General features: G+C 41.0%; 2 protein-coding genes across 2 annotated transcripts; both read right to left on the bottom strand.

Moving 5' to 3' along the window:
* Positions 1 to 11885: 11885 nt before the first annotated feature.
* On the bottom strand, positions 11886 to 12503 carry LOC145107086 (uncharacterized). Its single transcript, XM_079043957.1, has 2 exons — positions 12287 to 12503; positions 11886 to 12199 (listed from the first exon to the last, which is right to left on the bottom strand). The coding sequence occupies exons 1-2, from the start codon at positions 12501 to 12503 to the stop codon at positions 11886 to 11888; spliced, it is 531 nt and encodes a 176-aa protein (XP_078900083.1).
* Positions 12504 to 12505: 2 nt separating this feature from the next.
* Positions 12506 to 14007, bottom strand: LOC145107084 (uncharacterized). The gene is made up of 3 exons (XM_079043955.1): positions 13755 to 14007; positions 13334 to 13641; positions 12506 to 13204 (listed from the first exon to the last, which is right to left on the bottom strand). Exons 1-3 carry the CDS (start codon positions 14005 to 14007, stop codon positions 12506 to 12508), a joined length of 1260 nt encoding a protein of 419 aa, XP_078900081.1.
* Positions 14008 to 14270: the final 263 nt, after the last annotated feature.

The following is a 14270-nucleotide window of genomic DNA, read 5'->3' as shown; positions in this document are numbered from 1 at the left end:
CTACAAGCACACAGGCCTCACCCATGGGTCCCACCCAAACTATAGCATGGAGCAGACTTTCCCACAGGTCTCACCTATCTAGGGCTACACAGGTCCAACTCCACCTCGACTCCCCTTTACCCATCCTTTCCTGATTCCAATCATGCTAACTAGGAGATACGGGCCTCGCCCATACTCCACTGACTAGGAGATACGGGCCCCCACCCACAATCCGCTAACTACTCGCTAATGAATGATGTGGCTATCCCGCAGTCTTACAACACCTCCCACACTATCTGTCTACATGGAGAATGCTACGGCTGCCCCGCAGTCGTACCATACCTTCCCCTGCTATCTATCTACTAGTGTATGCTATGGCTATCCTGCAGTCTTACAACACTTTCCACACCGTCTGTCTGCTAGTGAATGTTACGACTATCCCGCAGTCTTACGAAACTTTTCCACGTCGAGCATGCACACGACCTAACACTCTGGCTAAACTCACGTCCTGATGGGAATTTACTCAACCTGGTCCCCAAATCCAACTATCAACCTGTTGGATAAGGTGTCTAAGTCTATAACTATTTCTGGTATGTACTTGACCCGACCCGGCATGGTCCATTTGGGTTGCATGGCACCATGCAATTGGATAAACTAAAATGACAGAAATAACACTTATGGTTTATTAATATATTATAAGTTCTAATATATTAATAATATTATTTAATTAGTTTGATCAAGAATTAATTTAGAATTAATTAAGTGATCAAAAGATAACTAATTAAATATATGGGTAGATTATGTAAATCTTCCATATCTTATATAGTGGGCTAAGAGGCTCCATGGATTATCAAGTTGGGTTCCACCCATAGGATGCTCCATGGATGCTCCATGGGAGTTACAAACCCATGGGTCATGGAAATGAAGAGTCATGACACATTAGGGTTTACATGGTGTAACCCTAGATGTGTCAACACTATATAAGAAACCCATTCTCCACCAAAATTGGCTACACATAAGAAACAAGAGGGCTAGAGCCGATTTTGCAAGTGTAAGATTCTCTCAAAGTTTACTCCTTTGCATTTGGTGTTGTGTGAAGCATTTGAGGCATCACACTTGGGGTGCTAGGCTCACAAGGTTTCAAGGATCATAATCAACAACAAGGTAAGTTATTCTATCTTTCATTCAAGTTAAAAATGTTCCCCATGTATGCTAGATAGGAATATAACCTTGGAATTCAACTTTGCATGATTATTAGACAAACATAGATCCAAGGTTATTAGGGTTGCATGTACACTTAGGAAGTGTTAGAATGCTCAAAACCCATCAGTGGTATCAGAGCCTAGGTTTGTTTGTTGTTTTTTTTTTGTGTGCAAACAGCTTGAAAAAAAATTGTTTTTCTGTTTTCTGCTTGTATGAAAGTTTGCACATTTGTTGTTGGAAATGGACTAGAAACATTACCCTAAACTATTTTGATGTTTTAAAGTTTGTTTTAGATGGTGTAATGTTTATGCTAATCCATTTACAATGGCAATTATTAAAATTACAAGTTTTTTTTAAGTGTAATTTTTTTATTCTTGAAAGTGTTCATATTCATGTTCTTGAACTTATGAAGATTAGATGATCATATGAATTGTTTGTAACCTTCATGGTAGTTTAATTCATGATCATAATGTGTTTTAATGGAGTCCATAACTTGTCCTCAAGTTATGGAAAACCAAAAGTCTCACTTTTATTAAACCCATTAAAAGAACACAAGAGTTATAAAAATGAAGAGTCTTCATTTTTATTACTCAATTAATTCATAAGTTATAAGAAATGAAAAGTTTTGGAAGTTTACAAAACTTGCCCTCAAGTTTTGGAACATGTAAAGTCTTGATTAAAACTTTAGTTCCAACCCTTAGAATTTTAAAAGTTAAAATTCAACCCTTATACTTTATAATATTATAAGTTACTAATATATATATGTATAACGTCAAGTCGTCTTACCGCTAGTACGCCTCATTCACGAAGCCGGTCTATAAGGGGGGTATAAGGTTGTTGCCTATAAAATGGCAACTTAATGGGTGTTCACTCTCACCCACCGCTTCCTTGATCGATAGAGGGTCGTTAGCCGAACGGGTAGGACAAGGACTTATAAATTCTCATTAAAAGTATGATGAATATTATAAAGTAACTAAATGCTTTTATTAAATTCCCAATCTTAGTTACTTTAGGAAAATGTGAATAAGGTGCTAATCCATGAAATTACACTTTACACTTTGTTTAAGTCGTTAGTGGAGCTCGTGTGGTTAACCGGCACACTAACTTGGACTTAACAAGGTAGGTAAAGGGTGACTTAAAGTTTATTATAGGTCGGTGGAGCTCGTGTGGTTAACCGACACATCGATTGAGTAATAAACATTGAGTGTACCAAGTGATTTGCATGGTTACTTCACACCTCGTTTTGTGATCCTCGGTATCCCAGTCACAAAACTTGGAGAGCACACTCGAGATTGAAACATGCCTTTGAAAAGTTCATTGAATCTCAAAAGAATCTAGGAATTTCTAAGAACCAATCAAAAACCTAATATTTATATTTCGTTTTTCATGGTGGAAATTGGTGAATCGTCATTCACCTACCTTTCAAATATGTTATAGCTTGGATTACGGCATACCTCTTCTAAGTTATAATATATTGTGATTGGATCCTAGCCTTAATATTACATTTGGGTGTTTTATTAAGGACTCTCTTAATATCTAAACTAATCTTGTTCTCTTCTTTCAGATGTCTTCAAACAATGCTGCTTCTGGCTCTAATCCTAATGGCTCCTTTACCCTTATGAACTTGTGTGGGAAAGTCACTTTTGATGGATCCAACTTCAATGAATGGATCAGAAACATCAGGATGATTACCCGCTACGAGGACAAAGAATATGTCCTTGACAAGGAGCTTAAGGAGATTGATGAGACCACTGCAACTCCCCAGGAGATCGCTGACTTCCGGGCACATGAAAGGGATGCTACAAAACTGGCATGCATCATGTTGGCCACCATGACAGCGGAACTCCAAAAGTCCTATGAGGACTTCTACCCTTTTGAAATGCACCAAGATCTGATGGAAAGATACCATCAAAGTGCACGACAAGAGAGGTATAAAATCATATGCTCTATCATAACAACCATGATGAAGGACGGGGAATCCGTCACGAGCCACATGCAGAAAATACAAAGGTATGGGGATCGGTTGCTGAAGCTTAATGTGAACTTCCCTGAGGAGCTTGCAATAGATATCATTTTGCACTCCTTACCATCATGCTATGATCAATTCCGCATGACATATCACATGAATAAGGAAGAGGTCACACTCAGCAAACTTCAGGGACTCCTCAAGACCGCAGAAACAGATCTTAAGGGTAAGTCGGTTGTTAACACTCCTACTCCAAACTCCGGCCCGGTTTTGGCAATCGGTAAAGGTAGAGGGAAGAAGAGGAAGAGCTCTTCGAAGGGTACCAAGGCTAGGACCCTTGATGGCTCTTTTTCAAGTGGAACCAAGAAAGGTTTTGTCACTCCTTCTTCTGACCCTAAAGAGGCTGAATGCTTCTATTGCCATGAAAAGTCACATTGGAAGCGGAACTGCCCAAAGTACCAGCAAGATGTGAAGGATGGGAAAGTTAAACCCAACCATGCAGGTATTTACACTATCTTATCTAATAACTCACCCCATTCTAACTCTTGGGTCCTTGATACCGGTTGTGGTATTCATATATGTTCTGATTTGCAGGGACTAAGAAGAAGTGAGAATGTGGAGCATGGAAGAATAAAGTTAATCATGGGGAATAGGAAAGCTTTACCTGTCACCAAGAGTGGAGTTTATACTTTATCGTTAAGTATTGGGTTTAGTTTAGATTTGAATAAATGTTGTTATTCGCCAGAAATGGCAAGAAATATTATTTCCTTTCATGCATTGTATAAACAAGGTTTCACCTTTTCATTTGATAATGAAGTTGGTTCGATTAATGCTTTCTTTAATAATGTTCTTTATTTTAAAGCATTACCTTGTGATGGTGTGTATGAAACTGTATCTGTGGTTGATAACTTAGGAAATAATGTATTGTGTATTGATTCTGTTAATGATAATAACTTGGATAAAGCATCATTATGGCATTGTCGTCTTGGACATATAAGCAAGAAACGCATAGGCCAACTCCAAAAGGATGGAGTATTGGAGTCATTTGACCTAAAGTCAGATGATAGTTGCGAATCATGCTTACTTGGAAAAATGACAAAGTCACCCTTCACAGGTTCTTGTGAGAGGGGTGAAGGTTTGTTGGATCTTATACACACGGATGTGTGTGGGCCCTTCAAACATGCCACAAGGGATGTTAATCGTTATTATTTGACTTTTACTGATGATTACAGTAGATATGGATATGTCTACTTAATCAAGCATAAGTCAGAGACTTTTGAGAGGTTTAAAGAGTTTAAACAGGAAGTCGAGAATCAATTGGGCAGGAACATTAAGATGCTTCGATCCGATCGAGGTGGTGAGTATCTTAGTTCATAGTTCCTCGACTATCTTAGGGAATGTGGGATTGTCTCACAATTGACACCTCCCAGGACACCGCAGTTGAATGGTGTAGCTGAGAGGCGTAATCGAACCTTGTTCGATATGGTTCGTTCCATGATGAGTCGAGCTTCGCTACCAATCTCATTTTAGGGGTATGCCTTAGAGACTGCCGCCCATATCCTTAATCTAGTTCCCACAAAGAAAGTTGCCAAAACTCCTCATGAGATGTGGACTGGTAAAGTACCCAAACTAGACCACATTAAGATTTGGGGTTGCGAGGCTTTCGTGAGACGCGAGAATCATGATAAGCTCGAACCTCGAAGTGAGAGGTGTATTTTCATCGGCTACCCACATAAATCCTTTGGTTACCTCTTCTAAAGACCTAGTGAGAATGTGGTCTTTGTAGCTAGGAGGGCTTTCTTTCGAGAGAGAGAGTTCATAAGCCAAGGAGACAGTGGGAGGCAAGTTGACCTTGAAGAAATTCAAGAGTCAAGTGGTGAAGGAACTTCAAACCCTAGCACTCAACTTGAGGAGGAAACTTCTGTTGAGCCAATTAACAAGTCTGTACCTCTGAGGCGTTCCACAAGGGTTAGGAATACACCTGAGCATTACTATGGGTTCCATATTACTGCGGAAGGTGATACACTTATCAGTGATGAGACACTGATAGGTCTGGATGAACCTAACAGTTACGCGGAAGCCATGGCAGGCCCTGAGTCAGCCAAGTGGAAAGAGGCAATGGACAGCGAGATACAGTCCATGTATGACAATCAAGTTTGGAACTTGGTTGAGAATGTACCAGGTCGTAAGACTGTAGGGTGCAAATGGATCTTCAAGAAGAAGACCGACATGGATGGTAATGTACACACTTATAAGGCACGACTGGTTGCAAAGGGTTTCTCACAAACTCCGGGAGTTGATTATGATGAGACCTTTTCTCCAGTGGCCAAGATTAAGTCTATTAGGGTTCTGTTAGCCATAGCCGCATTTCATGACTATGAAATATGGCAAATGGATGTCAAAACCGCTTTCCTTAATGGAAAGTTGGCTGAGGATGTTTACATGAGTCAGCCAGAGGGTTTTGTCAACACAGAGTGCCCTAATAGATTGTGTAAGCTTGAGAAATCCATTTATGGGTTAAAGCAAGCACCTCGCAGATGGAATCTTTGCTTTGATGAGAAAGTCAAGGAATTTGGCTTTTCTAGGAGTGAAGATGAATCTTGTGTATATGTCAAGGCTAGTGGGAGTATAGTTAGCTTTTTGGTATTGTATGTGGATGACATACTACTCATAGGAAATGACATCCCAACTCTGCAGGAAGTTAAGTCCTGGCTTGGGAAGTGTTTCTCTATGAAGGACCTAGGAGAAGCTGCCTATATTCTAGGGATAAGGATCTTGAGAGACCGGAGTAAAAGACTAATTGGACTTAGTCAGAGTACTTACTTGGATAAGGTGTTGAAGAGATTCGGCATGCAGGACTCCAAGAAAGGAGAGTTACCCATCCAGAGTAATGCCAGATTGAGTAAGACACAAAGCCCTAGTACTGAGGCTGAGATAGCAGAAATGAGTCGAATACCTTATGCTTCGGCTGTAGGATCGATCATGTATGCTATGACGTGTACTCGACCTGATGTAGCCTTTGCTTTGAGCATGGTTAGCAGGTATCAGGGGAACCCTGGCAAGGCACACTGGACTGCGGTAAAGAATATCCTCAAGTACCTACGGAGGACTAAGGACTGGGTCCTTACCCTCGGTGGGAGTGAAGACTTGAGAGTTGTAGGGTATAGTGATGCTAGCTTTCAGACTGATAGGGATAATTTCCGCTCTCAGTCAGGCTGGGTCTTTACCTTAAATGGAGGAGCAATTTCTTGGAAGAGTTCCAAGCAAGAGACAGTGGCTGATTCAACTTGCGAATCAGAGTATATAGCAGCTAGCGAGGCAGCAAAGGAGGCGATATGGCTGAAGAACTTCATTGGAGACCTTGGAGTTGTACCAGCTATTAAAGAGCCAATGGAAATTTTCTGTGATAGTGAAAGTGCAGTTGCCTTAGCCAAGGAACCAAGGGATCACGGGAGATCCAGACACATCGACAGAAAATACCATTTCATCAGACATCGAATAGAAGAAGGACTCCTCGTGGCAAAGAGGGTATCATCGGATGAGAATCCAGCAGATCCCCTCACGAAAGGACTGACTCGGGTTAAGCATCTCCAGCATGCTCGGAGCATAGGGCTGAAGGATGATATTAGATTTAGTAGTTAGATAACCTTGAAATTTGTAAAGTGTAATTGACATTAGATGATGAATAAAAGGTGTTTTATTTATGAGTAAAGTGTTGCTATCTCTTGTCGATCGTTTACTATATTTCTTTTGCATGTTTTGACTTCCAAAATAATTATGTTTGGGATATCATATTATTCGAACCTCCACAGTCGGTCATATGTCGGAAGTAGGTATGAATCAAGACTGTCATGATTGGTTGCAGAGGTCTAAGTTGTTGGACATGGCTACAACACTCATGAGTGCTCATAAGTTCTGAGCATTGGACTCAACCCACGCTCACTGGAATCACTTCATGGAATTTATCTCGAGTAATCGTGAGACGGTAATATCATATAAGTCTTCAAACCTAGATATATGATTTGTTACTTATGAGTTGGTTATGCATTGATTGTACGAAAACGCATTGGTAACTCGATGTTATAAAACGTGCTCTTGTGTATAATTCAATGAGTAGTAGAACAAACATATGAGTCGAACTTTATCTGTTCCTTCTTGGATTAGAAGCTGATATCTGGGCCCGTCGATGATTTTGTTTTGACCTATGTACCGGGCCCGGTCAGAACTAAGTTGATGTGTTCAATTGAGTTCTATGTCAAACAAAACGGAAATCGGGAAATAAACTGCTGGACACAAAGTAAGACATTGTTCCATGTATTTGTCCGGCTGATATCTAGAACAGAGGATTATATGATCACTTATCTTAAATGGCGTATCATCATCTTCTCAGTTCCGAGAGATCTTAAAAGAGCTACGATTGCCGATCGGTTCCTGAAGTATTGCAGTTATAGTTATTAGACTTATCCAAGTGGGAGACTGCTGGATAAGGTGTCTAAGTCCATAACTATTTTTGGTATGTACTTGACCCGACCCGGCATGGTCCATTTGGGTTGCATGGCACCATGCAATTGGATAAACTAAAATGAGAGAAATAACACTTATGGTTTATTAATATATTATAAGTTCTAATATATTAATAATATTATTTAATTAGTTTGATCAAGAATTAATTTAGAATTAATTAAGTGATCAAAAGATAACTAATTAAATATATGGGTAGATTATGTAAATCTTCCATATCTTATATAGTGGGCTAAGAGGCTCCATGGATTATCAAGTTGGGTTCCACCCATAGGATGCTCCATGGATGCTCCATGGGAGTTACAAACCCATGGGTCATGGAAATGAAGAGTCATGACACATTAGGGTTTACATGGTGTAACCCTAGATGTGTCAACACTATATAAGAAACCCATTCTCCACCAAAATTGGCTACACATAAGAAACAAGAGGGCTAGAGCCGATTTTGCAAGTGTAAGATTCTCTCAAAGTTTACTCCTTTGCATTTGGTGTTGTGTGAAGCATTTGAGGCATCACACTTGGGGTGCTAGGCTCACAAGGTTTCAAGGATCATAATCAACAACAAGGTAAGTTATTCTATCTTTCATTCAAGTTAAAAATGTTCCCCATGTATGCTAGATAGGAATATAACCTTGGAATTCAACTTTGCATGATTATTAGACAAACATAGATCCAAGGTTATTAGGGTTGCATGTACACTTAGGAAGTGTTAGAATGCTCAAAACCCATCACAACCACCAAAAAGACGTGAACCCTACTTTGGGAAGTTTCCCAAACTCCCAACTTACATACTCCTCAATCCAAATGGCCACTCGGCCCGCCTTCCCCCTGCTGGGAATGCGAACTCATCCTGGTTTCGCTCATGCTTCTTGAATACTTGGATGGTTCTCCCCCACTTCGATTCGACTAAATCCTTACAGCTCGCAGCTTGAAAAGGGATTCCCAATCCTTCTTACCATCCAATCATCAATGTGCTGACAACCAACACTTACCACTGCAAGTGACCCAAAACAAATCAATACCAAATCCATACAACCCTAGAAGACTAACGGAACACTTCCTGAGTTCCCAATCACACTTGTTACAACTACCACATCCTGAGAACCCACTCTAAAAGAGGACGACCTCGAACTACTATTCTAGAATTCATGGTATGCAGATGGCATATAACCCGAACATAAGCAGACACTATAACTACGAGATACATTTACTCATACCGATGCAAGACAATAGCAATAAAATCATAGATAAAAACTGATAAGTAAGCAAAAGATACACACCTGCAACATCGGAAGCTGCTCGTGCCTCCTCTGTAGTCATCTGAAACGCCCTGCTCCTCACCGCAGGCGCCTCTGCCCGGCCCTGACGACCGCCGTTGATCCTCAATGTCACAGGGGCAGGTGCTATCACCTAACCCACTACTTCCAAACTCAGACATTGGGCCTTCTTGTGGCCCCCGCTGACTGCAATGAAAGCAGATCAGGTCTGATCCCTGGGTGGTGGTAGCAATACAATCCGTGCTATAATGACCGATCTGGCCGCACTTGAAGCAACCAGAATCACCACTACTACCACTCCTACACGCACCCTTGTGTATCCTGCCGCACTTGACACAGCGGCTACGATCCTGATGACCCCTTGATCTAGAATCCGATGTCTTGGGCCTCTTGCCCGATCCCGTGGATGTCTGAACCTCATTTGGCTTTCTCTTCCTCTCTGCCTCCAAGTAGATCTCCCTCTCCCTAGCTTAAGCGATCATATCCTCCAGCGTCTTACAGCTGGACCGACTCACAAACTGTCTGATGTCACTCCTCAGCATCTCGTGGTACCGAGCCTTCTTCATCTCCTCGTCCGCCACATACTGCGGAACAAGAAGGGCCTTCTCCTTGAACTTAGCGGTGATCTCAGCGACCGTCTCCGTAGTCTGCCGAAGGTCCTAGAATTCCCGTGCCAGCTGTTGCACCTCAATCACTGGTGCAAACTCGGCCCTAAACCTGTCCGCGAAGTCACTCCATGTCATTGCGTCCAACGCGGCATCATCCCTAACAGCATGTCCAACCTCCTCCCACCAGTCACGAGCTCTGTCCTTCAGAAGACAGGATACGAGTCGGACCTTGTCCACCTCGGGACACCGGCTAGAATGAAAGGCGTTGGCGACATCTGCCAACCACCGGCTGCTAGCTATGGGGTCCTTAGCCCCATGATAATCTTGAGCTCCACAGGCTCTGAACTCCTTGAATGTCAACGTGCGCGCCCCCATCATGGCCGCCATCTCGGTGCGGAACGCACCCAACCTCTCGTCCAAAATACCCTCCTTGACCATACTGAAGATCACAAGAGTCTGGTCCATAATACAGCGCGTAATCTCAGCTAAAATAAACTCTCTCATCTAGTTATCGAGCTGCCCGGCTCCAGAGCCCAAGCCTAATCCCTCACTGACACATGTGTGCTTGAGTTCAGACACACCTGAGAGTGTGCCCGAATCCCTCAAACCAAGGCTCTGATACCAACTTGAAACATCCCAAAAATGCGGTCCAAAAATTTCATTTTAATTCATTAATAAAACCATAGTTATCAAAATCATTTCATCCAAGAACATAAGTCATCGTATCAAATCAGATTATCATATCAAAACACATGCTCATTATATCAGAGTAAAACATCCCAGGCTAAAACATCTTGGTGTGTGGAATGCAGTCACCCCGAGCTCTTCTCTCTGCAACTGGAAGTACCTGAAACCAAAACTATAAACCGTAGGCACGAAGCTTAGTGAGTTCCCCATACTACTACATACCATACACATAACCACATATGCTGGGCACCCGCCCCTAAATCAGGCCCCGCACGGCATCAGACTCTATCCGGCATCGGGCCCCGCCCAGCATGAGGCCCTGCCTGGCATCGAGCCCCGCTCGGTATACAAATCTGTTTCTTTTAGGCCCCACCTGTCTCTGGGCCTCTCCCGCTATACGCATACAACAATATTACATAATCATACTAGCACATAAAGAAACATACTCTAGATGTATTTCCTGTCCTAAGGCCTCACCTATCTTGGACCCCGCCCCTGTCCTGCTACTGATAACTCATGGAACCCCATCCACACTCCTGCTGATAGTGAGATACGGGCCCCCGCCCACACTCACTTCTCTCTTATCACGGGCCCCGCCCCTACTCTGCTATGGATGAGATATCGAACCTCGTCCATACTCAGCTAGTGATGAGATACGAGACCTCGCCCACACTCACCTCCCTACCAGGTACATACAAGTATCACACAGACAACAAGTATAATCTAACATGCAAACATTCCACGGGCATCGCCCGACATCGGACTTTGGTCCGGAATAATATACTACCATACAATGCCTAGGGCTAACCCCGTGTCTACCTACCATACATAAACTAAATGGTCCGACATTGTGGTCGTAGACCCATGCAAACAGTGAGGAGACTCACCTTGCACTGCTGAAGTCCTGCAGATAATCCTCTGGCTGCTAACTGGCAATTCCCCGAACTGCTAATCCTTCGGCTCCCCGAGCTATCAATACCAAAATAACACTTAGTCCAAAATGCCTTCAAAAGTCAAACTAGGTCAACCTTGGGAAAAGTCAAGGTCAAAGTCAAAGTCAAAACTTAGTTGACTCAACTCGTCGAGTTCCCATGCTACTCAAAGTCTCGAAAGAACGAGTCAACTCATCGAGTCCCTTCACAGACTCGTCAAGTTCTACCTTGTACAAAATCGGGACCAATCGCTTCAACTCGTCGAGTCCCTCTCTGGACTCGCCGAGTTTCTCAGTCTGTTTGTGTCTTCTTAATGGGTTAAGCCCCTACTCTTCAGATATAAACTTCGTACTTCTCATATACACCGAAAATGTCATTTTTAAGGGTAAAGTTTCTAGCTTTACCCGTTAATACTCATACTTAATGGCTATAGCTCAAACCCTAGTCCTTTAAGACTTAGATCTTGATCCAAACATCATCAATACTCTAAACCATGGCATATAAACTGAGATCTGGACTCTAGATACTACAAAACACGTAAAGCTTCCACCAGGGGCGGACGCAGGAATTAGTAGTAGGGGTTGCACAAAAATAAATTTCCGGTCAAACATAATATAAAACATTAAAAAAAATCCGGTCAAACATAATATAAAACATCTAATACAATTTTTTTTTTCTGTTTAAACATAATATAACATAGATCTATTATAATTTAAATTTGTCCTCTTCGTGCAGACATCTTTTGAAACCGCTCCATTACTTTTTCATTCTCAACTTTCGCAAGTGCTTCCGTCTCGACATTACAAAGCAATGCGTCGTTCAAAAATTCATCGCCAATTTTGTTACGCAAGTCGGTCTTCAAGAGCTTCATCTTTGAAAAACATCTTTCTACACTTGCGGTCGCTACGGGTAATATCAAAGCCAACTTTAAAAGATTATAAACCAAAGGATAAGACCGATGCTTCCCTGTACTAACCATCAAACGAGAAAGGTCGGAAATTCCTTTCAAACTAGTGAAGTGCTCATCTTTGATGCAAGAGTGATAAAATATCTCAAGTTATCCTTCGAGGTCTATCATATCTGAATCATCAAAGTCATACTTGTATAACTTACCCAACTTCAATAACTTTGATTTGTCAAATTGTGCAAATGAATCACAAGGGCTCAAAGCACCCATGTATTCTAGTAATTGGGTGCTTGTTTCACTAAATCGATCCCGATATTCTGTAAGTTGCATATCTACCACCGTGTTGAAGATTTCAACCTCAAAATGAAACCTATTAGTCTTTGTAGTCTTACCGGTTCTCGCACCAATATACAACTCTTCCATATCTAAAGTATCAATTTCGTGTGTTTGACAAAAAGAGGATACTTTGGCAAAATGCTAGCAAACCCTATGTTTCTAAAAGATTGCAATGCCTCCATTGTCCCTCTAACCGTCGAAGTCGCTTCCAAAATGTCTAGATCTTTTCTTTGAAGTTGCTTTGACAATGTACCCGTGAGGTGTAAAATGTCATACATCATATGTAAGTAAAACATGAACTCATATGATTTAAAATATGCTAAGATTCCAGATGCTTGTTGACGGTTTGCCAATGACCCTCCCTCCTCTTTCACAAAATCTAAAACTACAAGAACATCCGCAAACAACTTCATCAAACTTCTGAGTGTGTTGAAATGTGAACCCCATCTTGTTTCTCCCGCTCGAACAAGTGTAGTCTCTTGATTTAACCCTCTTCCGGTTTCAAGTTCGCCACTACACAAGCCTTTTTGCACCCTTTCTCTTGCTTGCTCTCGTAGTAAGTCTTTTCTTTTACACGAGGCACAAACAACATAAACCACCAATGAAATTTGCTCAAAAAAGTCACTAACACCATCATGCTTCTTTGCTACAGCCACAACTACTAGTTGAAGTTGGTGTGCAAAGCAATGTACATAAAAAGCTATGTCATTCTCTTGTAATATCAAAGCTTTCAAACCATTGAATTCCCCTCGCATATTGCTAGCCCCATCGTAACCTTGTCCTCTTATCTATTAAAATTTAAAACAATTAATATATATACATACATATATATATATATATATATATATATATATATATATATATATATATATATATTAAATTAAATTAAAATAACAAAAAAGTAAAGAATAAATTACCTGACTAAAACTCAACTTATTACTTGTAAGTACTTCATTTATGGGGTTTTTGAGGGTCAAAGAAGATGTATCTTTCACGTGTACTAGTCCTATGAATCTTTCTTTCACAAAGCCAAGACTATCGACATAACGCAAAACAATATCCATTTGTTCCTTTTTTGAAACATCACTAGATTCATCAACTAGTAAAGCAAAAACATCTTGACCAATCTCTTCACGAATAATGAAAAGTACTTCTTGTGCAAAACATTGCACAAGTTCTTTTTGAATTTTAGGGGAAATTAGTTGATTGTTTTTAGGAGCATTTTCTAAAGTATTGTTGAAAATATCTTCACTAGTCTCTCGAATGGCTTTTAACACTTTAATGTAAAGCCTCTATTTTCCGAGTTAACCGACTCGTCATGACCACGAAACGGTAAACCGGTTTTCAATAAAAGTTTAACAACAATAATAGAAACACGTAATCGAGCTTTATATTTATGGTCCTCTGCTTCGGTTTGCCTCCTCAAGACTACATTAATTTCTTGTTTTTCACTCGTTAAAAGCTCACACTTTTCTCTTGCTTTGTTGTGAAAACTATCAACACCACCAACATGAGTCCGAAATGCAGCTTTTTTATTCCAAGTATCAAAACCTTGGGAAACAAATGCATCTCTCCCTCCTTTTTGTCCCATGAGGTCCCCACACAAATAACAATATAAACAATATGCACTATTCTTTTTCACACTATATTCCAACCAATCAAAGTCATCAAACCATGAAGGAAATATGCTCTTCTTACATCATCTCTTATATTTGATTTGTAACTTGTAATAAATGGCCTATCCGCCGGGTCCTTTGGAAGATCTTTCAAGTCAACATTATCATTAGGTTGGTTAGAGCATGGTGTTTGTGGAGTTGCATTAGAAACCGAAGGGATTGATTGATTGGTGATTGG

Source organism: Lactuca virosa, chromosome 4 (genome assembly GCF_052849685.1).
Source record: "Lactuca virosa cultivar CGN04683 chromosome 4, Lactuca_virosa_CGN04683_v6, whole genome shotgun sequence".
NCBI classification, from domain to species: Eukaryota; Viridiplantae; Streptophyta; class Magnoliopsida; order Asterales; family Asteraceae; genus Lactuca; species Lactuca virosa.
The sequence above is the reverse complement of the archived record's forward strand: the minus strand, read 5'-3'. Positions and strand labels throughout refer to the sequence as shown.

Bases quoted from the DNA above. Each gene is read 5' to 3' on its own strand.
- LOC145107084 (XM_079043955.1), bottom strand. From the start codon at position 14,007: ATGGGACAAAAAGGAGGGAGAGATGCATTTGTTTCCCAAGGTTTTGAT. The intron at 13,642-13,754 runs GTTTACCGTTTC...ACAATACTTTAG, and splicing joins TAAACTTTTATTGAAAACCG to AAAATGCTCCTAAAAACAAT. The intron at 13,205-13,333 runs GTAATTTATTCT...AAATTTTAATAG, and splicing joins ATAAGTTGAGTTTTAGTCAG to ATAAGAGGACAAGGTTACGA.
- LOC145107086 (XM_079043957.1), bottom strand. From the start codon at position 12,503: ATGGAAGAGTTGTATATTGGTGCGAGAACCGGTAAGACTACAAAGACT. The intron at 12,200-12,286 runs GTAAGTTATACA...CTTGCATCAAAG, and splicing joins ATCAAAGTTATTGAAGTTGG to ATGAGCACTTCACTAGTTTG.